The sequence below is a fragment of the Ranitomeya variabilis genome, chromosome 4, assembly GCF_051348905.1.
Source record: "Ranitomeya variabilis isolate aRanVar5 chromosome 4, aRanVar5.hap1, whole genome shotgun sequence".
NCBI lineage: Eukaryota > Metazoa > Chordata > Amphibia > Anura > Dendrobatidae > Ranitomeya > Ranitomeya variabilis.
In genome coordinates this window covers 58,864,069-58,892,043 of record NC_135235.1, presented here as the reverse complement: position 1 = coordinate 58,892,043, position 27,975 = coordinate 58,864,069, and the positions used below count along the sequence as shown (strand labels likewise).

General features: G+C 42.5%; 1 protein-coding gene across 4 annotated transcripts in view; it reads right to left on the bottom strand.

Moving 5' to 3' along the window:
• EXOC6 (exocyst complex component 6) overlaps positions 1-27,975 on the bottom strand; it is a 273,281-nt gene that overhangs the window by 100,104 nt on the left and 145,202 nt on the right. For 2 of the 4 annotated variants that reach the window (XM_077258584.1, XM_077258583.1), the window contains exons 15-19: positions 21,830-21,939; positions 13,415-13,526; positions 11,515-11,649; positions 7,710-7,889; positions 1,701-1,730 (exon numbers count right to left, since the gene is read on the bottom strand). In XM_077258584.1, coding sequence (XP_077114699.1) covers positions 1,701-1,730; positions 7,710-7,889; positions 11,515-11,649; positions 13,415-13,526; positions 21,830-21,939 — 567 coding nt within the window. The remainder of the gene's footprint in view (positions 1-1,700; positions 1,731-7,709; positions 7,890-11,514; positions 11,650-13,414; positions 13,527-21,829; positions 21,940-27,975) is intronic. The other 2 variants (XM_077258586.1, XM_077258585.1) reach the window with 1 other exon arrangement.

The following is a 27,975-nucleotide window of genomic DNA, read 5'->3' as shown; positions in this document are numbered from 1 at the left end:
TGTCATGGTGGCGGTTTAAAAAAAAATCTTTAGGCAAAAAACAAAAACTGTGGCTATGTATGTGATCTGGTGTTCGATGGGAACTGTTACTGTGTGATTGGTGAGGATGTGGTGCAAAAGTGGAGTTTTTCCAAGAGTGGGTGGTGGGACTGTGGAAGGTTTGCGGGGTGAAGGTGGAGCCCGAAAATTTTTCCAGCATGGGGTCCTGAAATTCCTGGTGGCAGCCCTGACTGCTACTAAACAAGACCAGAGTCCTATGAATTGCCTCATACCTGCCGACATCCTCGGAGAATCTTCTGATTAGTAACATTAATCAGAAAATGCGTCGGAGAAGCCAACAGTTAGGAGAAGGTTCACACCCTCTGGTCTGGTGACAGTGGACTAATGACGTAGCCGCTGGACCCGGGTCCTGCATATCTTTTTCCGCAATCCTAGCTCTGACCTGAAGAATCATGTTGTCAGATCATCGTTATGATGGTCATTATAAATGAAACCCAAAAATCAACGGCAGGCTTGTTGATCGCTGGAGGTCCAACTACTGGGACCTACTAGGGATCCCAAGATAGGGGTTCTGCAGTCATGTCTTGCATGTAGAAGAAGTGCAAATTCTTATCCTCAGCTCCAATCATAGTCTATAGGACAGCCGGAAATAGCCGAGTACGGGGCTCATGTTTCTCCAGCAGTACCATACAATGAACGGAGCAGAGGTTGAGCGTGTGCCCCTCCGATCCATTTAAGACAGGGGTGAAGAGCTCCGATCTCGGGATTGTTGGGAGCTTTGACGGTTGGATAATTAGTGAACTGCAAATAATCCCCAATCTTACAGCTAGGAGATAACGTTTTTTGTTGTTTTTTTAAATAACCATTTGAGTATAACAATGCTTTCTCTTGTAATGATGATAAGCAAGTCAAGAAAGGAGAAGTTTTTAGCCTCTGGATGTTTTAATTTACTGACAGCAAGTAAAGATCTTTATGAAATTAAAAGTAAAGTTCCTGAAAGTATTGTTACCCCATTAATAAGCTACAGAACACTCACACAGAAAACTATTGAACATATCACTGAATTTCACAACATATTTTTGGGTAAATGAATGCATAAATTTTCAGAATTTACTAAATATTATAATGGGCACAATATTCTGTCCGATAACTGACCTATACAATCTAAGAGACAGTTAGCATATTAAAGACGCACTCCTCCTCCTCCTCCCATCAAGTTTTTATCCTCATAATATATTGGAGTCATCATATTATATAGCACTGTGTACTTACAATTGCTCATCTTGCCTTTCTACCCAGTTCATTCTTCTCTTTTCTCAGCTCTATGTAGAAACAGGAAGTCTTGTCCCTGCATTCATCTTCCCATCTTTACCTTGTGACCCAGCTGCTCTCTTCTTCCCCCTGCCAAGGACTTTTGCAGTGACTCGTGACTCATGTAGGGAAAATTGACCTCATGTTTCTACATACAGCTTAGAACGATTCAGCTAGTCAGTTATTAATCACGTGAAGTCATAGATCTAATGGGAAAGAGAAGAATTATCTGGGTAGAAAGGCAAAATGAGCAATTGTAAGTACACAGTGCTATGTTATATGATGAGTGAAATATATTAAGACGATTAAAATTTTGCTGGGAGGAGGAGGAGGAGTGCTTCTTTAAGCGGACTCAGTCATTTACTATTTCTCCGCAGGCAGCTACTTACCGACATCGCTCCGTGGTCATTGCTGTTATTCTGAAGGGAAAGCAGCAGAGCAATGAAAGCACAAAAAAAGGAAGAAATGTAAGAAATAAGTGTTAGAAGCGGAGAGCAGAGACAGAAAAGCAACAAAGCAGGTTATTCATCAGGCAGCTCGGAGAGAACAGATATAGCAGAGCTGATTTCATGAGCGTAGCAGAGAGTCTGGAATTTGGTTAATAGTTTTACATAGGACTGCAAATTCACCTAGGGCATAAAAATGGTTCCCCTCCTCTACGCCTATATGTACTGTCATTAGGTTCTTGGTTATTATCTTTATTGGATATATTTGTGGAAAAAACATATAAAATTATAGAACAACTGGTTAGTAAGCACATTTGGAAAATCTGAAGAGACGACAACCAGATCGTCTTGATTTTATAGTAGCATTATGGATGAATCTCCCAAATACTATGCTCTCAGAGCCAAGCAGTTTAGGAAAAAAAAACAGGTAAAGGGTTATTCCCAACATTGAATGTTATCAGCTATCCACGTTCTGGTGATTGTTGCGGGTACTAGCAGAAGTTTGATCTATCAAAATATAAAATTATTTAAAGGGAGGTTGTCATCAGAAAATTACCTATTGTTTAAATCAGGTTTTTGTATTACATGCATTTAAAAACATTTTTTTTACATGATTTACACTAAAATTAAATATAAATCTTGTAATTCTCACATTGGCCACTGGGGCTTTTTTTAGATTCTTACATCCTGTTATTTCAGGAAGTAACACATATACATTAGCCACAATCGTCAGATCCTGACCCGATCTTTTGTATTGAAGGATCTAACGAGCGTGTGCAATGGTTGGGGGAGCTAAGACATCCTCTATAGTGATTGGTGCGTCCTCTGTTACCAACTGTATTTAGAGGTATTCCCTGTCATTGTAATCCTGCCTCTGATGATAAGGAGACCGCTGAAAACTTTTCCTGAAAGAGCAGAATGCATATGTCTAAAAAAAGCCCCAGTGGCCAATGTAAAAATTGTAAGATTGCTTTTTTTTTAATTGAAGATTGTGAAATGAAAGAAAAACATAACAAATGAAAAAAAACAAAAACATGAAAACTTGAAACTTCACACAAGAGGTTATTTTCTGATGATACCTTCCATTTAACGCACACAGAAAATGCTGTAAAAAAATAAAATCAAAACTCCAGAATAGAGTTTTCAGTCACCGCTCCTCCCCAAAACATGTGCAATACCAAGTGATCAAGAAATCTAAACTACCCCGAACAGTATTGATAAAATCACCATTTACCAAGCCAAAATGAGCCCTCACACAACTCCATCAATGGAAAAATAAAAAAGTTACCAGTCTTAGTAAATGGAGAAGCATATAAAATTTTGTTTTATATAGACATACAGGGATGTTTTTCTTACTCATAAAAAATAAACAACCCTATACATGTAAGATTGTTATCTTGCACTTGTCTGTTGAGATCTCTTCCAATGTAGAGAATGAATGTTTAGGTGGATTACTATTCATGAGGCTGCAGACAATGAGTACAGTATAATATGGGAACGTGCACACTTGGTATTTGACTTCTGCGCGGTATTGAGGATGACTTCTGTAAGCGCCCGAGCTTTACGCATTCATGTTCTCGTAGAGGTTAATTATAGATATAGGCATTAGTGTACATTTTTGTGCCTGCTTGTACAGTACCTGGAAAGATTACTGAAAACTAAACTAATGAGCTATAATCTTTAGCTCAATGTACCAAATATGTTTTATACCCGGGAATGTGCCGTCACTCTGAGGATTACTATTCAGAATTAGAGGTAGTCAGAGAGGATAAATGCTAATTATATGGAGTTTATGAAGTTGGACGATGATTGAGGCACTTGACAGGGAACGCTTCTAACCAAGGGGGAGCGACGAAATCAAAGGGAAAACAATGATAACATTCACAAGTACCTGGTAACTGAATTGGAAAATGTAAAGAAGATAGACAGATAGATGGATGGACTGGTGGATGGGTGGACGATGGACTGGTGGATGGATAGACGATGGACTGGTGGATGGATAGATGGATGGGTGGACTAGTGGATGGATAGATGGATGGGAAGAATGGATTGGATGGATGGACTGGTGGATGGATGGATTGGTGGATGGATAGATGGATGGGAAGGATGGATGGATGGATGGATGGATGGATGGATAGATAGATAGATAGCTGTATGAATGATGTGCAGGGTCACTGGTGAAGTGATAGAGGGGAGATACATGTCACTGCGCATGATGGCGTCAGTGATGTAAAACCAGAGTAGTTCATTCCAACACACTACGTGTTGAGAGGATGAAATGAGAGTTATGTTATGGACTGGCTTTAGTGGTCCTCCATAGAGGGGGTGGGAGGAGATCCACCTTATCTCCACATGCAGACTCCTGACAGGACCTGTGTGATGTCAAGATCATGTGATCAGACACATGATGGAAGAGTCACAAGGTCTGGGCTTAAATGGCTGAAGGTCAGAGCTTTTGGTCTTCAATGTGGGCCTGGAGAAGGAGCACTCCAGGAAAGTGTTGCATGGACTTGTGAAGCTGAACCGTGTGTGTTCTGCCAGCTGTGAGCAGGAGGAACCCCGCTCACAGAGGGACTGTGTTTGTTCTGCCACCATTTTGTTTTGTTTTCCTGTTTTGCCCAGAGGGCTGTATTTTCTTTACCACACCTTGGTTTATGCTGCCTACAATAAACCAAAGGAAGTTCTTTAAGACGCAGTGCACCCATGTCTACCTCCGTGTGCAGCCGATCTACAATAATGGATAGACAGATAGATGGATAGATAGAATTTATGACATCACTTTATATCAGTGGTTGAGTTGAGCAAAAAGATTAGCAGGACCCTTACCCATTGACATGTTGATAGTCCATGGCCGCTGGACTAAAGGCCTGCAAAACTCCTCCCAGAGGTTACTACTAATTGATAGGCCTGGTGTGATGTGGCTGGCAGATCAATGTGGATCATTTTGCTCAACTCTGATCAGTGGAGATCCAAAATCAGGGACCAAAATGGATCCAAATAATGAAGGGACCACAAAGCTCTACATCTCTATTCACTGCTTTTCCTTGCACAGTGGCGCCCCAGCTATCATCAGTGTCACAAAGATCTACAACGCAGTCAGGTGGCCTGAGGCGCGTGGTGAAGAAAAGCTTGGATGGAGACTCTGTGCTAAAGCAGTTATGTGGCACCTTCATTCTCAATATCAGTAGAAGTCCAAGAGGTCCAAAGGAAGGAAGGAAGCAAAGAGATATTGCTATAGAGTAACAGCATAGGTCTCGTAGCTGAGTATCGATTTATTTGTATTTATTCACCACCCTATAACCAATAATGAGGTGTTTTAATGTTTTGTTAAACACTTTAAAAGAGGACCTTTCATCAGGCTAAAAGTGACCAGTTTTCATTCCTATCCTATTCCTGGTGCTCCACTGAGTAATCTGGTTTTTTTTTTCATTGTAATTTTTTTTTTTTAAATCCACAATATGGTTCTAAAAATATGAACCATTATATTTTGTGCTAGTTTTTATGGTTTTTAACAAGGGGGATTTGCTCAAATGATCCTCTGGGGTGTGTCTGTAGGCTGCTCTGCATTATTATCCTATGAGCACTACCCCCTCGTAAAGACCTAAATGAAAAGGTCCATATCACTGGAACAAAAAAAATTAAATAAACAAAAAAAAAAATAAACCAACCAGGAAGCAGCAGGAATAAAATCAGAAAAAACAGCCACTGCTGACACTAGGTCAAGAGTAACCAGTTTTTACTCTTATTTTATTCCCACCGCTCAGTCGAATTTGCCATTTTTTTTTTTAAATCTAGCATACAGTTCTGGAGATATGGGCCTTTTCATACAGTGATAATATTTATAGTCCTTACAGAAGGCATGGCTTACAGATTAATGAAGAGTAGCCCACAGACACGCCCCAGAGGATCCTGTGAGCCACAACCCTTTAATAAAGACCATAAAAAGTAGAAAAATAGAAGTAAATAAAAAGGCTTATATCTTTGAGACTGTATGATGGATTATAAAAAAACAAAAAATGGTATTTTCAAGAGAGCAGCGGGAAAATTAAGAACAAAAAATGCCCACTTCTGACCTGGTGATGGGTCCACTATAAGTAGTTTTCTACTGTCATTGCTCTAAACCTCGTTAACATAACAGTGACTGTGAACTTCATCCAAATCATAAGAATCCTTCAAACAAAATCTGATGTACGTGGCCCTGTCACACGCTTTCCATTGTACTTATACAAGTTATTCCCAGCCTTAATGTTCACTTATATTCTGGATTTACGCTAATAACGTCAGTGGCAGTGAATGTAAATGTGGCTCTGCCGGTTCAGTTGAGCATGGATCCGATCATCCGTTGGCCCGAGGATGATTTATGATGGCGACACTGTGTACTAATAACTTGTAAGATCTTCTACCTAGTAACATGTTAGGAGTCTGATCTGACAGCGCTGCCTCCCACAGTCCCCAGCTAAACTTCCATTCAGTCTTCCAGCGAGTGATACGATCTGGAAAGGTTTGCGGAGTTCATAGCTATGTTCTGGCTGAATGCGCCCACTCGCATATGCTCCCATGGAGTGCTGCCATCGGCACGGTTTAAAGAGACTGCACTCTGCAGTGTCTTCGTTTAAAGGTCGCACTAAATTAATCCTTTAAACATGATTATGAACATTTTTAATGAGAAAGGTTATATATATAAAATATATACAAGGATATTACTATACTACGATGGAAAGATCTTACATATACGGCACATAGGGAAAGTGGCCGGCCTCTTGGACTAGTCATCCTAGTCCCCGAGCCTGCTATTAAAAACATATTTATATGAAAGGTCACAGGGTTTCAAAGAAAAAGATACACGGCTGCAATAATTGAGACAGTCTCATGATTTGGGCACCATGAATTAGGAAAATAGTGAAAATTCTACTCTAGAAAAGTTTTTAATAAATGTGACTATTCCTTTATTAAAAAAAAAATAAATCTCACTGGTTGGGTTTCCTTAAAGGAGTATTCTCAAGTTTGGAAGTTATCACCTCTCTGTGGGATGGGAGATAACCTCTTGATTGTTGGGGTCCCAAAGATCCAGAAAAAAAGCCAATCTTGATGATACGCACTGCCTCTTCATTCATTCTTACTGTGACCTCTGGAGATAGCACTTTGTCTTCGAGACTGCCATAAGAATGAATGGGGCGGACATTATTATGATTGAACACCATTCCATTCACACTGTTTTAGGGATCGGTGAGGGTTAGACCTCCAGCAATCGGGAACTTACCCCCTATTCAATAGATAGGGAAAAACTACCAAATGTGAGAATAGCTCTTTAACATTTTCTTAAGCTAGTCACATACATTATCAAATCAACTGAACCGGGACCATTGGAACCGAACAACCATCTAATGTGAATTGGAGTGTCCTGACTTCCCTCTGACAGTAGATGACAACAGAAAGAAGGATCAGGCTGCTCGATGTCAACATGCACGATCTTATTGTCCTCAAGTAACATAAGCCTCCGCCAGAGTTGTCTGACAGCAGCTCGTTCCCCTGTCGCCATTTAGGTGAGCCAGACATTTATGTCTGTTGGGTATGTCGGGAGGAATAGTGTATGACCAGCTGTAAGTGGACTACAGACATAAGAAAGTAGTCAGCCACGTAAAGCAGGAGTGGTCGGTGGCGGCAGACACCACCGATGCGGCTTACATCCAGGGGAAGCCCTGCCATTCCTCATTGGCATTTTCAGTGGATTCTATGGAGATAACCAAAATTCTAACTTAGATTAGTGGGCGCTCGGTATATAAGGATCTTGTGTGGAGTGGGATCCAGGATCACTATTGTTGTGTAAGATCGAAACATTCATCACACAGTACAATGTCTAGAGCAAGTTAAAAAAAAGTTGTTAAAATTACATATTCTGCCATTCATTCTCCACAGGTAGAAAAGGGCAAATTCTAAATTGTATAAACTTACAGGCAAGTTAGTAAAAACTTGAAATGTGCTTCGTAAAAAATTAATCAGGTCCATGAGGTAACCGCTGGCTCTCCCGTCCGGCTCAGACATTGTCCAGTTGTAGTCCGCCAGTTGGACAAATTCATCAATTTTCAGGTTGAGTTTGGTGTAGATCTCCTCCTCGGCGGCATGCCTGGCGTCCTGAACAGAACAGTACACGGGTTAGGTTCTTGTCCGTTACGTCAAGTCTGATATTCTCTGGAGCTTCCTCAACACGACAAAAAGACATTTGCTTTTAAGTTCCGATCTACAACGGTGTAACTCATAAGTGAGGACCATTCATCAAAGTGTCGCAGTAACTCACAGCCAAGTCTGCTGCCCATCCTCTACTAGAGAGCCAAACACCCAAACTACCAGCCGGTTATAGATCATTTTTAGAAGCTTGTTAATCAGCAAAGAAATGTCCAGGAGAATAAATTTTCTGCTCGCGGGTGAAATTTTCTGGAGGTCGGATGAGTTTCATGAGACTATGCTCACGCTTCCATTTATTAGGAATGTGTTTGCCCAAAACTACACATAAAAATAACTGAAATACTCAAATTTTATGATTTCAAGAGGACCTGTCACTTGACATAAATATTATATATACACTTTTTTAACTGTAAATTCCGCTGTTGTTCTGCATCTGGCGCGGTTTTTCTTTTGTTCCCGCACCTCTCTATTCCTGAGATATGGCCTCTCTCCTCTTCACAGTAGGCAAATCAGTACTTTTTAGCCAACTGGGTGTGTTCCTAAAAAAAAACTTCCATAAAAGAGCTAAAGGCCACGCTAAAGGCTAGATTTACATACAGTGAAGAGAGGTCCATGGACCTCAGGAAAGAAGAGGAGCAGGAACAAAAGAAAAAGAGAACAGCAGCATTTACAGCATTTTTTAAGGGCGGTGGGTGTTAAAATGACCTCTCAAATAATAATAAAAAAAAATAAATTAAGCGTTGTAAAATAAAAATGCAAATTTGTAAGAAAAAAAAAATTGATTTGGACCTGTGTCATTGGTTTTTTTTTGTGTACCAAGCACACATTTTATTTATACCATTCTGGGGTACGGACGATGTATTGATGGCTATTCTTGCATTTTCTAGGGCGATATGGAGGCCAAAAATGGCAAATCTGTTTTTTTTTTTCAATTTTGGGGGTGTTTATTATTCAAGTTAATTTTATATTTTGATGGATAAGGCTTTTTACAGATTGGGCAATACCAAATATGTTATATTACTGCAAAAAAAAAAAAAAAATACAATGAATAAGAATAAAAATTAAATTAATTGTTGTCGGCAGCGCATATCCCCGGGTAAATAGGTGATGTACCACCGACAATATGACATTGCAACCAAGCGATCCCCTTAACGTTCTTTATCTCCGTACAGCTTGCATCGGTCCATTTAAAAGAGCAATTGAATACAAATTGCGATCAAATTTGGCAATCGGTGCTCGTTTGGACACAATGTTTGCGCTTGTAAATGCAGATCGACAGGTCTCAGAGGGGAGCCGTCCCGCAGACATTCTACCATTCTACTTACTGTCCTTGAGGCTCAGTGCCACATTTTAAGCAGTGGCAGAGTCTAGCAAATCCTTCACTTCCATGGTACGCTGCTTTCTTCTAGAGGTGACTGCCGGCCAAGCTTTACAGCTCCGACACGCACTATTTTGTATACAAACAGGACTATTTACTGCACCGCACCGTCTCCTCCTGACACCCGATAATGCACAGGAAACAAAACAAAGCTTAAAGTGCTGCTGTCACGCCATTATTCATCTACTTTACCCCGGACTGCAGCAAATAAGACAGATTTGTGCTGATCCGGCAGGCAATTGTGTAATAAGGATAAAGGCTCGCAGACACGCGGCAATTATCATTACCAGCTCCCACTGCCCACCGATACTACCGGAATACCCAGCCCTGGTAGCGGCTGGGGGGAACGGTTTGTCCATACATTACGAATAGTGTCGAATTTTAGGAGTCTTTCCAACAGCAATTTTGGTGTTTCCTTTTTTAACGGTGGTTAAATAATTTTATATTTCAACAGAAGTTGTGATAGTGAATATATATTTGTGTCATTTCGTTATTTTTGTATTGAAAAAAAGAGGTTCTTTCATGCTTTTATTACATTTTATTATTTTTTAAAACGTTAATTTTTTATTTTGATAATCACTTTTGTTTAGCCCTCCCCCTAGGGAACTTAAACCAATGATCATTTGATCGCTTGTACATCTGTAGTGCTGTAAATAGTAAAAATCTCAATCTCCTGTGAAGGTCACCTTGTGGCTGGGCTTTGTGGGAGTACAAAGATGGTGATGTAGGATTTAGTAGACTGCCGGATGCAATGGCAACTCATAGTCGGCCTGCAATCCCTTCGTGGAGGTAAGGCGTACTGAAACGGACGCAACTTACGGTAAGTGCCACTGTGAAAGACTGACAGGCGTTTAACCCTGCTGTTCTGTTTAGATTTCACATAAAAAAATTGTACCAAATAAAGTAAACAAAAATTAAAAAAAAAAAAAATTCCCACAGAGAGTACCCCCCTAATGACGAAAAGTCAGGGACCCTCAAGTCTCAGAATCACACGCTGAATTTTTATAACATTATAGAATTTCAAAAACGGTCATTTTTGACCAACAGAACAGCAGGGTTTTAAGAGGTTAACCGGCAGTGATCCGAGCTTGCTCTGGTTGCTGCTGGAAGTGGCAGGTGCTAACACTATAACACAACCCACACCTCTGTGTACAGCTCCTGAGCCCACTGTATCCGTCCTGTAATGTTCATAAAACTGATGGCCTATCAGATCCCTCTTAATGGGTCCCCTTTACTGTTTTTAGTGGCGGAAGTGCTTGGTATGACGGTCTGAAAACGCTTCGACCCATTTAAAGGGGTTTTCAAGATTTAAAAAAACATGGTCGCGGTCTTCCCAAAACAGGACCATCCCTGTCTACAGTTTGTGAGAGGTATTGCAACTCAGCCCCATTCCCTTCAATAGAGTGGAGCTGCAATACCACACCCTACCTATAGATAGGTGTGGCGCTGTTTTTGAAAATAAGCATTTTCTCCTGGATGAGGGGGAGATGAAGAAAAAATATTCTCCATCTTGTCAGTCCGTGGAAATTGGGCTGCACTAAGATGTCATCCGAGTGCAGTCCGATGTTTCCATGCACTCACCGACTTGCATGGCTGAGTTTGAATCCAACTGGGGCATGCGGCGATTTTTTCCTCGGACAGACTCTGTCCAAGGAAAACATTGGACATCTGCACGGCCCTATAGAATAACATTGGTTAAAGTGCGATCCGATGTTTTGTCAGAATGCACCCGGCCTAAGGATGCCAATTTGAAAAGCTGGATAACCCCTTTAAATATAAGACATGGATTAGCCAGGGCCTCCATGGTGAGAACCAGTGTTTAATTCTCTGTCCAAAAGGGATAGCCCAATGAGACACATGGGCAGGGCTTGTCCGCAGTGGTGAACCCCTTTAAAGGGGTTATTTACGATTAGAATTACATGGCTTCCTTCTTCCAAAAACAGCGCCACCCGTCTACAGGCTGTGTCTGGTATTGCAGCTCAGCTCCTTTTAAGTGCATTGTGCTTAGCTGCAGTACCAGACACAGCTTGTAGACAGGGGTGGCGCTGTTTCTGTAAGAAAGTGGCCATATTTTCCTAAATCTGGACTACCCCTTTAAGTCTTGCTATGATCTGCTATGAATTATATGTAAAAATCAAATATAAATGAAGGCAATGAATACTTTGGGATGGACCCTTTATTTACCATAAACCTTACCTTGAAGGTGGACAGGCCATAAAGTCTGGTGGTGTGCACCGTCTCGGGTGAAATATTTGTAATATTTGTAATAAAATCCTCCAGGTATTTACAGGCTTGTTCCAGGTGTGTGGTGTTTATGATGATCTGCACAAGCTACAAAGCAGAAAGGTAACAGGTTTGTGGCACAGCGTCCCACCCGATTTTTAAGGAGGTATTGTTCTTTGAGACCGTACAGAAATACATGGCAATTACTGTATTACAGGAAGCTGCACAGCTATAGCTCGCCCGGAGCAATGCTCGCAGACGTACATAGCTTCCTACACTGGAGGGACAGCACCAATGCTTGTTCTGGCCGGTGATCTGGCACAATTCATTCATGACCCACATGAAACAGAGGGCAACTGCCCAGTAGATACTGGGAACACTGGAGTCAGAAAGACCAAATTTTTCATTGGTGATGATCTGTAGGTTTGGACCCAGTCCTGACTGCTTGGACGATGGGATCACATAAATACAATATCTGTAGGGTAATATAAAAGTCAAAGGGACGTAGGGCTCAGAAAATGACCATTCATTCTATAGGGGCGATACTGAGACTGATGGTCAGTCACACCAAGAGAGTCGCAGCGCTCTACCAGATGCATCGTACGATGGACAACACCATTGTCCATCGGACCTTACTGACCTAACAGATAGCTGTCAGCCAAATGATGGTTTGGCCAATCAGTCAGCCGGCAGCTATCTCTCCCGACTCCTCCATACAGAAGAGCAGTTCGCTCAGCCAAGTGCTCCTGTGTTCTCTACAAAAGAGCAGGTCCCTTGGTGATGGCTTAACTCACCAAGAACACAAGGATCGGCAGTCCCAAATTGGCTCATCTGTCAGGCAAGAGTCGGGAGACCCTCGTACATATTAGACTGCAGGCCGAGCCCCAATATAGGCGGGATCGGCCAACGTTAGTCTAATGTGTAGAACAGTCTTTACAATTGGGTCAGTCAGGTTTGGTTGTGGTTTCCATTATTCTGACAGCAAGGATATCACTACAAAAATTTTTGACAAAAATGGCAAAAATTGCCAAAGAAGGCTACAACTTCTTTTGTAAGGGCCAACCGGTTAGCATTGTTACTAAACTGGACGGTAACTGGATGATCATCTTTGCAGTGATGTTTTACTGATTCCATCTAGAGTCAGGCACCTGTCCTTGTCCGGCATCCAGTCCAGTCCTTCGTGACAGCCGGACCAGGGAAGTCTTCATTTCTGAGGTCAGCATCCTCAACGTCGCTAGCGCTTAATTGCCCAGCTGGGCTAAGCATGATGGCCACAAAAGTGAAGACTGCCGAGGAGCACTAGAGTAAACGCCGGAGCTGGGCAGCACAAAATCGACTAGCACTGGTAAACTACAGAAGAGTCCAGGATGCCAGAACCACAGCCGCAGAAGTGAAGATGTACTGGTTCTGGTTGCCGCAGAAAACCGGCAGGACACTGGAGCAGTGCATTGCAAATCAGCAACTAGTTTTTGGAATATATGGCCTTTTACATGCAAGAATTAAAAGTTGGTTTTTTTTATAGACAACCCCTGAATAAGAGAACCACTTTGATCATCCACGATCTGATTTAACACGAGCTGCTCATTTTTCCTACAGTGGCCACTCCTGGGGAAATAAAGTATTACACATGGCGATATAATAGTTGTAGATATTATAAATGGATGGATTAAGGCCGGGCCTGCAGCTACTAGAGGGGGCTTTAGGGCATGGAAAAGGCCAAGCTAATTTATAATCCAGGAATTTACAAGGTAGGTAAAAATGCCAATGCTTGGCCAGGAGAAGGACACATCGGGAAGGGTTTTTACACGTACATGTTAGCTTGTGTCCAATTCGACAGAGTCCCTTAATTCCTGCCCCCCAGTGTAATACTTACTTCTGTCAGACCTATATGAGGCTTTTTGATGAGGTTTTGCAAACCGCTGCTTAAGGTCCTTGTGAGAAGTAAGTTAGTAGATTTCCGGAGCAGATCGTCAATCTCCGTGGAGCTGAAATTAATCATAGAACATGTTTCATTGTTTTTTAAAAAAGGCAGAATTCCCACAGACAGACAGAAAAAGTGAACCAAGGTGGAGCCTGAATGACATGAATGTCGTATATATGTTTCTACAACATGTTCTCTGTCTGCAGCCACAAGTGTCAATCAGGACATGCCCAGATTTCCTTCCACCTCAGGCGCCACGAAGGACAAACCTTTGACACTTACACTCGGAGCGAGTCTCATAGGGGAATTATTACAAGGAGAGAATATGCAAAAATCCCAGAAAATGAATGAAAGTGTTTCTTTGTGTAATGACTTATCGGAGAATCCATCAATGGCGGAAGGAAATAACATTTACTATTTGCTGGAGTAGAAAAATTAATGGCGGCGTATACAGACGATCCCAATACAATAAGCTTAAATGTAACCTTAAAGCCTATAAAATGGCATTATTGTATGGAATTTATACATTATTAGAAAAATTAGACATACTGGTAATTGGAGAGTGTCATGTGAAGGGCTACATAATATGGTGTAGGGAAAAATGCAAATTTCTAGTGGAATTTCTATACAATTCTACATTTAACGGAAATTTATTGCAGCTCATTCAGGTTTCTCCCATAGTAAAACAGCTTCAAAAGGTGCTGACTTGTAGTTGGAATTTCCCAGCCACCTTGCAGTATATCCAGAATTTCAAGAGTACCTTCCTATGGGGGATTTCTCCTGCTGCGAAAATTCAGAAAAACCTACGTCTCGCTACAAAAATGGTGCACGAATGTTTTGACATGCTGTGGATTTAACGTCAATTTACGCTGAGATTTCTTCAAATTTAATGTGCAATGCTGGTACCGGAATGGAACAAAATCTGCTACATGGTAGGGGGATTTTCAAACGTGACGTTTTTGCTGCGGGGAAAAAATGCACTTTACAGTATCGGCAATGTGAATGAAATTTCTGAAATCTCATGCATTATTTTTTCTTGACGTTTTGAACCAATCAACACCTTTTCTTTTTCAAATCTGCAAAATGTCAGTTCTTTCAGCATTTTTGCAGCATTTTTTCACCTATTCTAATGAAAAGGGGGGAAAAAAACATGTAAAAAGGCATAAAAAACGAGCGCAAAAATTAGCTTTTTTGTTTGCTACTGAAAAAACCTCTGCAAAAACGCCACCTGTGAATATACCCTTATAGTGGATAGACACAGATTTGTCCACTGTGGGAAATCAGCGGCGGCAAATTTCTCACCAGGTGGTGCAAAGTTTGTGCAGATTGTGCCCTTTGCAGCAGGTGAAACTCACGATAAAAAGAATAAATTGACAGGTTGTAGATGACAAATTTCTCCACATTGTGTGCATGAGATCGTGTAACATCTGGTGCTGTAATATGCAAAGGATTTTACATTCCAGGCTGAAAATCCATGTGGACTTTCCCTTGAGAGAATTGATATTTCTACAGTTATTCAAGGTTTGCTCCAAAAGTAATGCTTATAATTTTATTGAGTTGACTGAGAAGGTCTGAGCCGGATGTTGGTGGGGTTTTAGTAAAGGTTAAACTCTACTGCTAATATTCTGTACATTTTGTTGTCGTCAAGACAGACAGTATCTTAGCGGCAGCCTACCAAAATGGTGGCTGACATAGATGCGAAGAGGTATGCCACTGAATTCCTCCATGATGAAAAATTCGCACCCATTGATATCCATTGATGGTTGCTGAAGGTTTACGGAGGCGATTCAGAAGATATGAGCACATTGAGGCGGTGGGTGATGGTTTTCAACTGTGGTGAAGATTATGTGGAAGACAAGCCTCGTTCCCGGGCGTTCCTGTACAGCCGTCAACTCTCAAAATGAAGAGCTCCTCCATCAGTTCATCCAAACGAATCGGCATCGGCAGATTATGACCAGTTGGCAAAAGTTGACAAAGTTGGGTTATCGCAAACGTTTATGCCAAGTGGGACCCATGGATGCGGCACAGGAACAGAAAGAGCATTGAATGTAGATCTGTTAAACCTGCTGGACCATTGAGCAACTTGCAAAATTTGGCTGCACTATCCTAGAACATCAGCTGTATATACCGGGTTTGGTGCCTTCAGACTTCCATGTCTTTGGGCTAATGAAGGTGGCAACGTTTTCCAGATGATGACAAGGGCATCGCTGGTTTAAAAAAGTGGCTTGCCTCTGCTGGTTCAGATGTTTCCAGGCCCGACATGCAGGTTCTTGTTTATTGCTGGCAAAAATGCAAAAACCAATGGTGGTGACTGTGGACAAATTACGTTATGCAGCTGAAATCTTTCTCTATTCCGTAGTGTTATTATGTTCTCTACACCTGTTGTATTTTCCGTGGAAATAGAAGGCATTACTTTCAGATCAAACCTCATATATCATAATTTCAGAAGGTCAGCAAAAGTGTCTCACCTTCCACATTTCTCATATAGGCAGGATTATGAAGGCCAACCAAAGATTGATGACATTATCTCATTTACTCTGCTTAGGATGCCTCAAACCAAGACTTTACAATGCATTTACAAAGGGGCAACACTAGATCTAAGTCCCAGGTAGTTCTCTTTCTATACACCCTAAAATTTGATTTGCTTTTGCAGCTGCTGCTTGGCATTGAGATGCTGATGTTTTGTTTATCAAGAGTATGCCAAACTCTTCTTATTTGCAGTTTTTTGCTACTTTCAATTCTACCTGTAAGGTCATTAATTAAAATACTGACTTTTCTATTTACTCAGAATCAGCAGAAACTGTAAAACTGTGAGGTGCAGACAAAGAATAAGCCAACTGCCCCTGAAAGGCTGCAGGCAAGTGCTGCCATCAAGTGTATATATGCAGTACTGCATCAGGGGGTTTGTAGAGGGGTCATGGGCAATAGTAAAAGAAAATTAATGAAATGGATATGTTGTATATATAGGACAGACGAATGCAGCGATGTCTTATGTTCTGATTAGTCTCACGCTATGGGATTTCATTAAAAAAGTAATTGATTACGCAATGTGACTGCTGTATAAACCAAGGCTGTGATCACCTAATCGTCACCATTCTACAGATGAGCGATTCATGCCAGGTGTAGGGACCTTGTATGGCATCATATAGAGTTCTTACTTTTCTGCCTTCCTGGAGGTATGGGAACCCTGTGCCACCATATGGTGCATGTGCAAGGAAAAGCTGCGCAGTTTGGCACGTGTGGACGTCATTGGCACACGGAGGTACAGTAAGAGCAGAGGGTACAAGCTCTAACGCTCCGCAGCGGCCTGTAGATTGACTTCCATTTATAATCTATAGTTTGTCAAGTTTCAAACAAATTTCTCCTGACAATTCTGCAGAAGATTATAATTTTTTTGTCCAAGAAAGGATTTGGTAAAAATCAGTATAATAATATCTAATAATAAAGTCGTGGCCGAAAGGTTTGAGACTTAGAAAATTTGGGTTCTCACAAACTTTGCTCCTTTAGTGCTTTTAGATCTTTTAGTCTGATTTTTCTCTGGTTATCAGCATTTCAGAAGTTTTCAAACTTTCATAGATAAATACATCAAGTTTATGCAAGGCCTCAATATTTAGTGTTGACCCTTATTTTCAAGACTTCCACCCTTCACCTGGATATCAGCTTCTTGCCTAACCAATGCTCGAACTTTATCATAATTTCTGTGTTTTTGTTTGTCCCTCAGCTTTATGAGGATTGACCACAGGTTCTCAATGGGATGAGATCTGGGGCGTTTCCTGGCCACAGACCCAACATTTCAATCTTTTGTTCACCGAGCCACTTAGTGATCACTTTTGCCTTGTGGCATGGTCTCCATCATGCTGGAGAAACCATTGTTCATTACTAAATTGCTCCTGGAATGCTGGGAGAATTTGCTATTAGAGGATGATTAGATCCAGTTCTTTACCATGGCAGTGTTTTTAGGCAAGTGATACCACTCCATACATTTAACGCCCCCCACACATGAATAGTCTATTGATGCTTTACTATTGGCATGACACAGGACTCACCTTTTCTTCTCCGGAGCAGCAGTGCTCATGGTTGACGCCACTTCCATTTTGTAATTGGGATAAAAGAATCCCGTTGGCGATCGGTGCAGATCCCAGATGTGGGACACCCACTGATCATTAAGTATAGGTGATAGACGTGTTGTCCCAAGTTAAGGAAAGTTTCAACACTTATCTAAGTAAAGGTCAAATACAATATTGACCATACAGCTGCAATTAGGTTTATCGAGAAGAAACTATGGAATTTCCTCCAAAGTTTCTAAAACTCTAAAATTTAACCTTTGTTTGGAATCTGAGGCAAAGACTGTGCGATCTGTGCATCTGCAAATCCTTACAGCTTCAGTTTGTAACTCTTCTTGACGAATATCAATGGTATCAGCAGCATTACACCCAATTACATAGGACGGTGTGCTGCCAATAACGATGAATTTTAAGGCAAATCATCGCACCCGTCAAAATTGACTTTGTTTTCTTCAGGTGTTTTGCCGGCCCGATAGTTGGGAATGAGAAGTTGTATGTTCATTCCTTAATTACTGCCTCCGCTAAATGGGCTTTATTCCAGTACCAGCTGAGTAAAGAGATTTCATTAAATTACATCTACACAGGGCTGGAAATTTCTGATCAGAAATTTACTTACAATGTTGATTTTATGCAGTAAGTGAAATCTGTAAGTGGAATTCAGTGTGGAAGGAAATGAAGGGTCGTGAGATCTAGGGCAAACTACAACAAAATCCACAGCAAAATTGTCAGGTAGCGACAAAAGATTTTGATGACGATAAACGTGTGAATTTATACCCGCAGTACCTAGTAGCGGGATGGTAACCTTTCTATGCCTTGAGTAAAACAAGTTTCTTAAAAAGTGAAAAATTAAAAAACAAACAAACAAGAAATAAAAACAACCCCTACATACCCAACATAAAATATAGATTTTTATAGACAAAAAAAATGTAAACACATGTTTGCATGTTTTATACTGATATGTAAAGGACAACGTATTGGAACTGAAAAAAAAAAGTTTTTTGTTCTGGAGTTTATAGAAATACCCCAACCAGAGTTTAAACTACACAATTTTTATTTTTATTTTTTGTATGTTTTTTTCAACTCTGCACAAAATAAAAAACAAAAAACAAACAAAGCTTAAAAAATATGTAAAAAATATGTGTACAGTTTAACTACAGCTTGGGGAGTTGTGAGCCGCCTTATTGGCCATACGTCTATATGGCCCCGGTGTTATTGGCTCTAGGGCACGTAGAAGTTGGAAGTGTTGTCCAATCTTCGTCCCATAACCTGTCCTGGAAGAATGACAGCTGGAGTGTAATGGTGTCACTGTCCATGGGTCAGCAGCACCACTTCTTCACATAGAAGCCCACCATCTTTGTACTGCGGTGTCTGGTCACATCTCATAGTGGTTGCAATGTGCATTTTTTTCACTTGGATGCAAAACAATCGTGCTCCATGGTCTTCTTCTGACATCTCCGCCTGTGTGTTTCTCTACATGTGTTTTGTGAGTAAATATTTCCAGGTTAGGTCAAAAGGTTACTCGTTACTATGTGTAAATTGTACCCGGGACCAATTAAGGATGTGCGAAACTCCTCTCATTTACATTCATTACCAGATAAGACATGGTAGATAAGCTGGAGGTGGCTTCTGGCCGATGTGTTTTCATGCTGGGCTCTCAAATGTTATTCTAAGTGATTTAACCTGAGCAGCCTATAGAAAGACAATTACAGAAGATGTGGATCACAATGGAGCAGGTAAATCTGCTCAGACTCAACAAACACCTGATATTAGCAATTACACAGGCTGGCTTATGTGCTACAGTTTAGCGTGATCCTTTCCGACCAAATCTGGAGAAAAATTATTGTAAATTTGCCAATTTGCACAACTGAACAATCCTCAGATTTTTGCAAAAATGAAGCTCACTGATGAAGGGAGGTATGGGTGGAAACCCTTGTCCATGGCAGGACCTACAGTTCACCAGGAGATTGGGATACGGATCATGGACCTGAAAGTATCAATGGATGCTCTTCTGCAAACATTGTTCCCGGGTCAATCATGCACCAATGTAATATATCTCATATGCGTAATATAGTGTATTTGTTTCGAAATTGTGTGGCCATTGGCCTTGGTGAGTTTTCAGAGTCGAAGCTGCAAGGTCTCATCCTTTTAGAGGTTGTCCACTACTTTATCATTGATGACCTATCTTCAGGGTCCGAACACCCGTCACCCCCGCCAATCAGCCTCCGGGAATACTCACTTTTGAAGTGTTAAATCAATAGGATGTGGATGTACAGTACCGTGGCCACTGTCAGAAGATGGCAAGTGAGTACTTCTGGGCAGCAGCTAATCCCACCGAGTCCAAGAAATGCTGATCTGCGGGGGTGCAGGGTGTCGGACCCAGACCGATCAGACATTAATGACCTATCCTAAGGATGGGCCGTCAATGTAAAAGCAGTAGACAACCTCTTTAAGGACTCCATTAAACAAACATTGTCCAAACCAGCGATATCTTGTTCAGCCAACGGTCTAATGTGCATGGGAGCACCATGACAGGTAATGGTCAAGGAAGACACAAATCTGGCATGGCCAATTTCAGACTGCCAATCCTTTTATTCTTTAAGACATAAGCCACCGGTAGAGGAGCCTGATTGAGGCTTTCTCATAGAGAACATAGGAGTGATTGGCTGACGTAGGGCTCCTGTGTATAGGAGAATTGGGCAAGATAGCAGCCTGGCGAACAATCGACTGAACCATTGTTCACCCACAGCCATCTGAAGTGTATAGGGGCATTAGAGACTTTTTTTCATAAAGCCTTATTAGCATACACAGATCAACCACTGACAGATAAAGTGAATAACATTATAATTTTCCTAAGCCAATGGTGTCTGAAAAGGGATGGGATGTATTAGGTAGCAAGTGAACAGTCAGATCTTGAGGTTGATTTGTTGGAAAAATGGGCAACCATAAGGATCTGAGCCACTATGACTATGAGCCAATTGTAATGGAGAGGCAACTGGGTCAGAGCACCTCCAAAATGGCTGATGTTGTTGGGTGTTCCCAGTATGCAGTGATATAACCTTCCGAATGTGGTCCACTAGCATAACCACAAGCCCGTCAGACATCTATTCTGATAATATCCATTGCCCAAAGCACCTAGATTGGGCATGTAAACATCAAAACTGGACCCTGGAGCAATGGAAAGAAGATGGTCTACTGTGATGAATCAGATTTGCTTTTTTATGTGGGAGGTTGGATGTGTGGGCATTGCCTACTTGGTGGAGATATGGCACCCGGATGTACTATGGGAAGAAATCAAGGAGGTGTGTTGCTCTGCACAATGTTTTACTGGGACAAGAGGGGTCCTGGCATTCATATGGATCGTAGTTTGACAAATATCACCTCCCTAAATGTTGTACCCTACAGGGTAACAGTATAGCCTAATGGCAGTGCCTCTTTCAGGAGGATATGCCACATCGTGGGCAGCACGGTGGCGCAGTGGTTAGCACTGCAGCCTTGCAGCGCTGGAGTCCTGGGTTCTAATCCCACCCAGGACAACATCTGCAAAGAGTTTGTATGTTCTCTCCGTGTTTGCGTGGGTTTCCTCCGGGCACTCCGGTTTCCTCCCACATTCCAAAGACATACTGATAGGGAATTTAGGTTGTGAGCCCCATCGGGGACAGTGATGATAATGTGTGCAAACTGTAAAGCGCTGCGGAATATGTTAGCGCTATATAAAAATAACGATTATTATTATTATTATTATTACTATTATCGTAAACATTGTTCAGAAATGGTCCGAGGAACAAGAGAAGGATTTCAAGGTGATGACTTGGTCTCCAAAATCCTCAAATACAACTAGATTGTGATCGGATCAGGCATTTGCAAGATGTGCTGGAATAAACAAGTGCGGTCCTCAAAACTTACAGGACCTTAAATGATCTGCTGCTGACACTTTGATGCCACATACAACAGATTCAGATGGTTTTATATTAGCCCATCACACATTCCTAAATACAATACAAAGGACTGAGCATGTTGAAATCCAATATGGCTGATCTTCCTTCTCCTAACATCTGCTGTCGGGGGACAGTCAGGAGGCCCCCATGCACACAATGGTGATACATAATGGCCATTGAGGACCTGTTGACTGTTATAACTTCATGACAAACCCTATGTCACTATATCATCTTCATCTCCTTTTTAGCAAAATCCTGAAGTCCGTTTTTATGCTTTTTCCTACTAGACCAAAATCAGATTAAAGTTTTTCAAAACTAAAGAAATATGAATTCAGACGATGACCAAATTACTATGTGCTGGCACTTACCTTCGATGAAGTGATTCTGAAAATTTAAGGCTTGCATAAATAAACTCTTTCACCTGTATATAAATCTGAGGGACTGACTGAGACATTGGAAGTTTCTTTGGAAAAGATACCTTGAAAGAGAGAAAAAACAAGTATTCAAAAAGCAAATATCAATCATCATGTAACATGCAGTTTTGATGACTTTGCTGATAACTAACTCTCTTCACTTTTGCCCATGCTCTACGCCCCCATACACATTTACGTTGGCCACACCGGCCAACCACCTCATGTGTCGGGGGGGTTTCCCGACTCTCCCCTGACAAATAAGGTCAAGTGAGAGAAGGATTAGGCAATTTTAAATTGAAACCCCTCCAATCCTACTATTTATCCAGGAAAATAAGCCAGAGGATGTATGGATAACTGAGGAGAGGTAGCTGTTGGTCAAATGACCGCGTGGCGAACAGTTAAGATGTCTGGACACCTTTGGACTCTATAGCTGCCTTTACACTGCACGATTATCGCTAACCAGTGTTCCCAGGAAGGCTCGTTTCCCAATAATCACCCAGACTTCCAATTACTTGACGACCGAACAAAATGCTTGTTCGTCGGGTGAAATGATTATTAAGGAGGCTGCTTACAATTTAGCATACTCGGCAGCGCATCGTCCTATGTAAACAGGACATGTGCTACCAAAGCAAGGACATTCTAGAAGTACTAAATGATCTATTAACGATTCATCAGTGCACATCATAAGTGCGTCCGGCCAGTCTACCCAGGCTATAAATGACCTGACCACCGATCGGTAACTATTTGTTCATCATCATGGGTCGTGCAATTTAATGAGCCTTTGGTTGCGAAGACCACCAAAGTAACCTAAGTCGCAATGATCTGCTGACCTTCCTGGGTAACTGATGCCGTATGTATCACGCCTGATCTTTCTGTAACTTGTGCCACATACAAGGTATGGAGAAAAGTATAAGACACTGATACATTACACTTACTGGAGCTTTTTCGACATTACATTTTACGTTTATAAATCCATATGCATTTCTACAAGATTGTGGAGTCTGTGGGGTGAAACATTTATGAGGTCAGACTCTGACGTTGGACGAGAGGACCAGGCTCGCAATCTCTTTTCTTTTTCATCCCAAAGGTATTGGATGGGGTTGAGATCTGAGCTCAAGTTATTCCAAACTAGACGTTCCCAGTCATGCCTTTAGGTACCTTCACACTAAACGATATCGCTAGCGATCCGTGACGTTGCAGCGTCCTGGCTAGCGATATCGTTGAGTTTGACAGGCAGCAGCGATCAGGATCCTGCTGTGCCATCGCTGGTCGGAGCTAGGAGGCCAGCACCTTATTTCGTCGTTGGATCTCCCGTAGACATCGCTGAATCGGTGTGTGTGACACCGATCCAGCGATGTCTTCACTGGTAACCAGGGTAAACATCGGGTTACTAAGCGCAGGGCCGCGCTTAGTAACCCGATGTTTACCCTGGTTACCAGCGTAAACGTAAAAAAAAAAAACACTACATACTTACATTCCGGTGTCTGTCCCCCGGCGCTGTGCTTTCCTGCACTGTCAGCGCCGGCCGGCCGGAAAGCAGATTACAGCGGTGACGTCACCGCTCTGCTTTCCGGCTGGCGCTTACACAGTGCAGAGAAGCACAGCGCCGGGGGACAGACACCGGAATGTAAGTATGTAGTGTTTTTTTTTTTTTACGTTTACGCTGGTAACCAGGGTAAACATCGGGTTACTAAGCGCGACCCTGCGCTTAGTAACCCAATGTTTACCCTGGTTACCAGGGGACTTCGCATAGTTGGTCGCTGGAGAGCTGTCTGTGTGACAGCTCTCCAGCGACGCTGCAGCGATCAGCATTGTTGTCTAGATCGCTGCAGCGTCGCTAAATGTGACGGTACCTTTTCTGAATCTTGCCTTGTGCACTGGGGCACAGTCATGCAAAAAAAAGGACCTTCTCCAAACTGTTCCCCAAAGCCTCCCTACACTAACTTCATGCTCTCCACATGGGTCTTTATTCAGCAGACCCATGTCAATGACCACTAACCCAAACAACTAGCTATTCTGCTGCACATTGATAGGTTGCAAAAAAACACCAGAAACTCTTGTCTACAAATGGAGGTTCGGGTTTTGGCTTCTTATCCTAAGTCATGTGGCAAGGCTCTAAGGGTCGATAATGACTTCTAGGATTGCTACTTCCAACAGCTGGCTCTAGTGTCCCTGCTCTCTTAAGGTACCGTCACATTTAGCGACGCTGCAGCGATCTAGACAACGATGCCGATCGCTGCAGCGTCGCTGTTTCGTCGTTGTGTGGTCGCTGGAGAGCTGTCACACAGACAGCTCTCCAGCGACCAACGATGCCGAGGTCCCCGGGTAACCAGGGTAAACATCGGGTTACTAAGCGCAGGGCCGCACTTAGTAACCCGATGTTTACCCTGGTTACCAGTGTAAATGTAAAAAAAACCAAACACTACATACTTACATTGCCGTGTCTGTTGCGTCCCTTCGCCTTCAGCTTCCCTGCACTGTGTAAGTGCCGGCCCTAAAGCACAGCGGTGACGTCACCGCTGTGCTTTGCTTTACGGCCGGCACTGACACAGTCAGTGCAGGAAGCTCTGAGCAGCAGCGCGGACGCCGGGGGACGTGACAGACATCAGAGGGTGAGTAGTGTTTTTTTTTTTACTTTTACAATGGTAACCAGGGTAAATATCGGGTTACTAAGCGCGGCCCTGCGCTTAGTAACCCGATATTTACCCTGGTTACCATTGTAAAACATTGCTGGCATCGTTGCTTTTGCTGTCAAACACAACGATACACACCGATCTGACGACCAAATAAAGTTCTGAACTTTCAGCAACGACCAGCGATATCACAGCGCGATCCAGATCGCTGCTGCGTGTCAAACACAATGATATCGCTATCCAGGATGCTGCAACGTCACGGATCGCTATCGTTATCGTTGCAAAGTCGTTTAGTGTGAAGGTACCTTAACAGCATTACCCTTCTTCTGCTAAACTTTACAGCTGGCACAATGCATTACGGCAGGTAAGGTTCTCCTGCCATTCGCCAAATAAAGACTCATTCATCAGATGCCAGATAGAGAAGTGTGATCTGACACTACACAACACATTTTCACTGCTCTTGAGTCCAGTGGTGATGGCATGATGCCACCCGACACTTGACATTGTGCTTGGTGATGTAAGGCAAGTAAGCATTTGCTTGGCCATGGAAGCCCATTCCAAGAAGGTACCGGCGGGGTGCATTGTTTGTTCTGATAATGTTAGTGGAGGTCTGGTTTCTGCAATTAAGGTGTCAGAGCGTTGGTGACTTTTCTGCCCTCGGCTCCTCAACACTTGATGACCCTGCTCTGTAACGTTGCGTGGTCTGCACTTCGAAAGTGAATTGCTGTGGATCCAATAATATCACTCCCAGGTGATGGTGGAATATTTAGGAGTGGAAAAATGTCATGAACAGACTTGCAGATGGCATTGCAAGAGGCCGGAGGTTATACAGCAAAGGCAATAGGATTGAATGAAAAACCTAAATTCAATGATTAAGAGGTGAGTGCCAATACTTTTCTCCATTTATTGCTTATCGTGCCTGTTCATGCTTCATCGCCACTCTCAACCATTGGTAATTACTGTCACTGGAACAGCTTCTCATGGAAGCCAGTCCCACCGAAAAGTGCAATTGAAGGGGTCTTAAGAAAAATATCTCATGATACATTGGGAGCCTGGTTTACCAGTGGTCTAAGGCTTGTTCTGGGCAAATCCAAAACTTTTACATTCACTATTGAGCAATGTTATTAGTGTTTGTGCTACAAAAGTAATAAACGTTCAAATAAGTGCTCCATCGGTACACAGGTGATTCCAAAACTGGACACTCAGAAAATATTTGTATGGCTGAACATAGTTAAAGGCCCTCATACACATTAGACTGATGTCGGCCGAAGCCGCCAGATGTGGTTTGCGGCATTAAGGATCTGTAAGTCATAGAGACTCCTTTAGCGTCGGCTGTCTCATAGAGAACACAGAAGTGTGTGTCAGAGCGAGTGCTCCTGTGTATGGGAGAGTCAGGCGAGATAGCTGCTGCCTGAATCAGTGCTCCTGTGTATGGGAGAGTCAGGCGAGATAGCTGATGGCTGAACGAGAGCTCATGTGTATGGGAGAGTCAGGCGACATAGCTGCTGGCTGAACGAGTGCTCCTGTGTATGGGAGAGTCAGGCGAGATAGCTGCTGCCTGAATCAGTGTTCCTGTGTATGGGAGAGTCAGGCGAGATAGCTGCTGCCTGAATCAGTGCTCCTGTGTATGGGAGAGTCAGGCGAGATAGCTGATGGCTGAACGAGAGCTCATGTGTATGGGAGAGTCAGGCGACATAGCTGCTGGCTGAACGAGTGCTCCTGTGTATGGGAGAGTCAGGCGAGATAGCTGATGGCTGAACGAGAGCTCATGTGTATGGGAGAGTCAGGCGACATAGCTGCTGCCTGAATCAGTGCTCCTGTGTATGGGAGAGTCAGGCGAGATAGCTGCTGGCTGAATGAGTGCTCCTGTGTATGGGAGAGTCAGGCGACATAGCTGCTGGCTGAACGAGTGCTCCTGTGTATGGGAGAGTCAGGCGAGATACAGTGGGGCAAAAAAGTATTTAGTCAGTCAGCAATAGTGCAAGTTCCACCACTTAAAAAGATGAGAGGCGTCTGTAATTTTCATCATAGGTAGACCTCAACTATGGGAGACAAACTGAGAAAAAAAAATCCAGAAAATCACATTGTCTGTTTTTTTATCATTTTATTTGCATTTTATGGTGGAAAATAAGTATTTGGTCAGAAACAAAATTTCATCTCAATACTTTGTAATCTATCCTTTGTTGGCAATGACAGAGGTCAAACGTTTTCTGTAAGTCTTCACAAGGTTGCCACACACTGTTGTTGGTATGTTGGCCCATTCCTCCATGCAGATCTCCTCTAGAGCAGTGATGTTTTGGGCTTTTCGCTTGGCAACACAGACTTTCAACTCCCTCCAAAGGTTTTCTATAGGGTTGAGATCTGGAGACTGGCTAGGCCACTCCAGGACCTTGAAATGCTTCTTACGAAGCCACTCCTTCGTTGCCCTGGCGGTGTGCTTTGGATCATTGTCATGTTGAAAGACCCAGCCACGTTTCATCTTCAATGCCCTTGCTGATGGAAGGAGGTTTGCACTCAAAATCTCACGATACATGGCCCCATTCATTCTTTCATGTACCCGGATCAGTCGTCCTGGCCCCTTTGCAGAGAAACAGCCCCAAAGCATATTGTTTCCACCACCATGCTTTACAGTAGGTATGGTGTTTGATGGATGCAACTCAGTATTCTTTTTCCTCCAAACACGACAAGTTGTGTTTCTACCAAACAGTTCCAGTTTGGTTTCATCAGACCATAGGACATTCTCCCAAAACTCCTCTGGATCATCCAAATGCTCTCTAGCAAACTTCAGACGGGCCCGGACATGTACTGGCTTAAGCAGTGGGACACGTCTGGCACTGCAGGATCTGAGTCCATGGTGGCGTAGTGTGTTACTTATGGTAGGCCTTGTTACATTGGTCCCAGCTCTCTGCAGTTCATTCACTAGGTCCCGCCGCGTGGTTCTGGGATTTTTGCTCAACGTTCTTGTGATCATTCTGACCCCACGGGGTGGGATTTTGCGTGGAGCCCCAGATCGAGGGAGATTATCAGTGGTCTTGTATGTCTTCCATTTTCTAATTATTGCTCCCACTGTTGATTTCTTCACTCCAAGCTGGTTGGCTATTGCAGATTCAGTCTTCCCAGCCTGGTGCAGGGCTACAATTTTGTTTCTGGTGTCCTTTGACAGCTCTTTGGTCTTCACCATAGTGGAGTTTGGAGTCAGACTGTTTGAGGGTGTGCACAGGTGTCTTTTTATACTGATAACAAGTTTAAACAGGAGCCATTACTACAGGTAATGAGTGGAGGAAAGAGGAGACTCTTAAAGAAGAAGTTACAGGTCTGTGAGAGCCAGAAATCTTGATTGTTTGTTTCTGACCAAATACTTATTTTCCACCATAAAATGCAAATAAAATGATAAAAAATCAGACAATGTGATTTTCTGGATTTTTTTTTCTCAGTTTGTCTCCCATAGTTGAGGTCTACCTATGATGT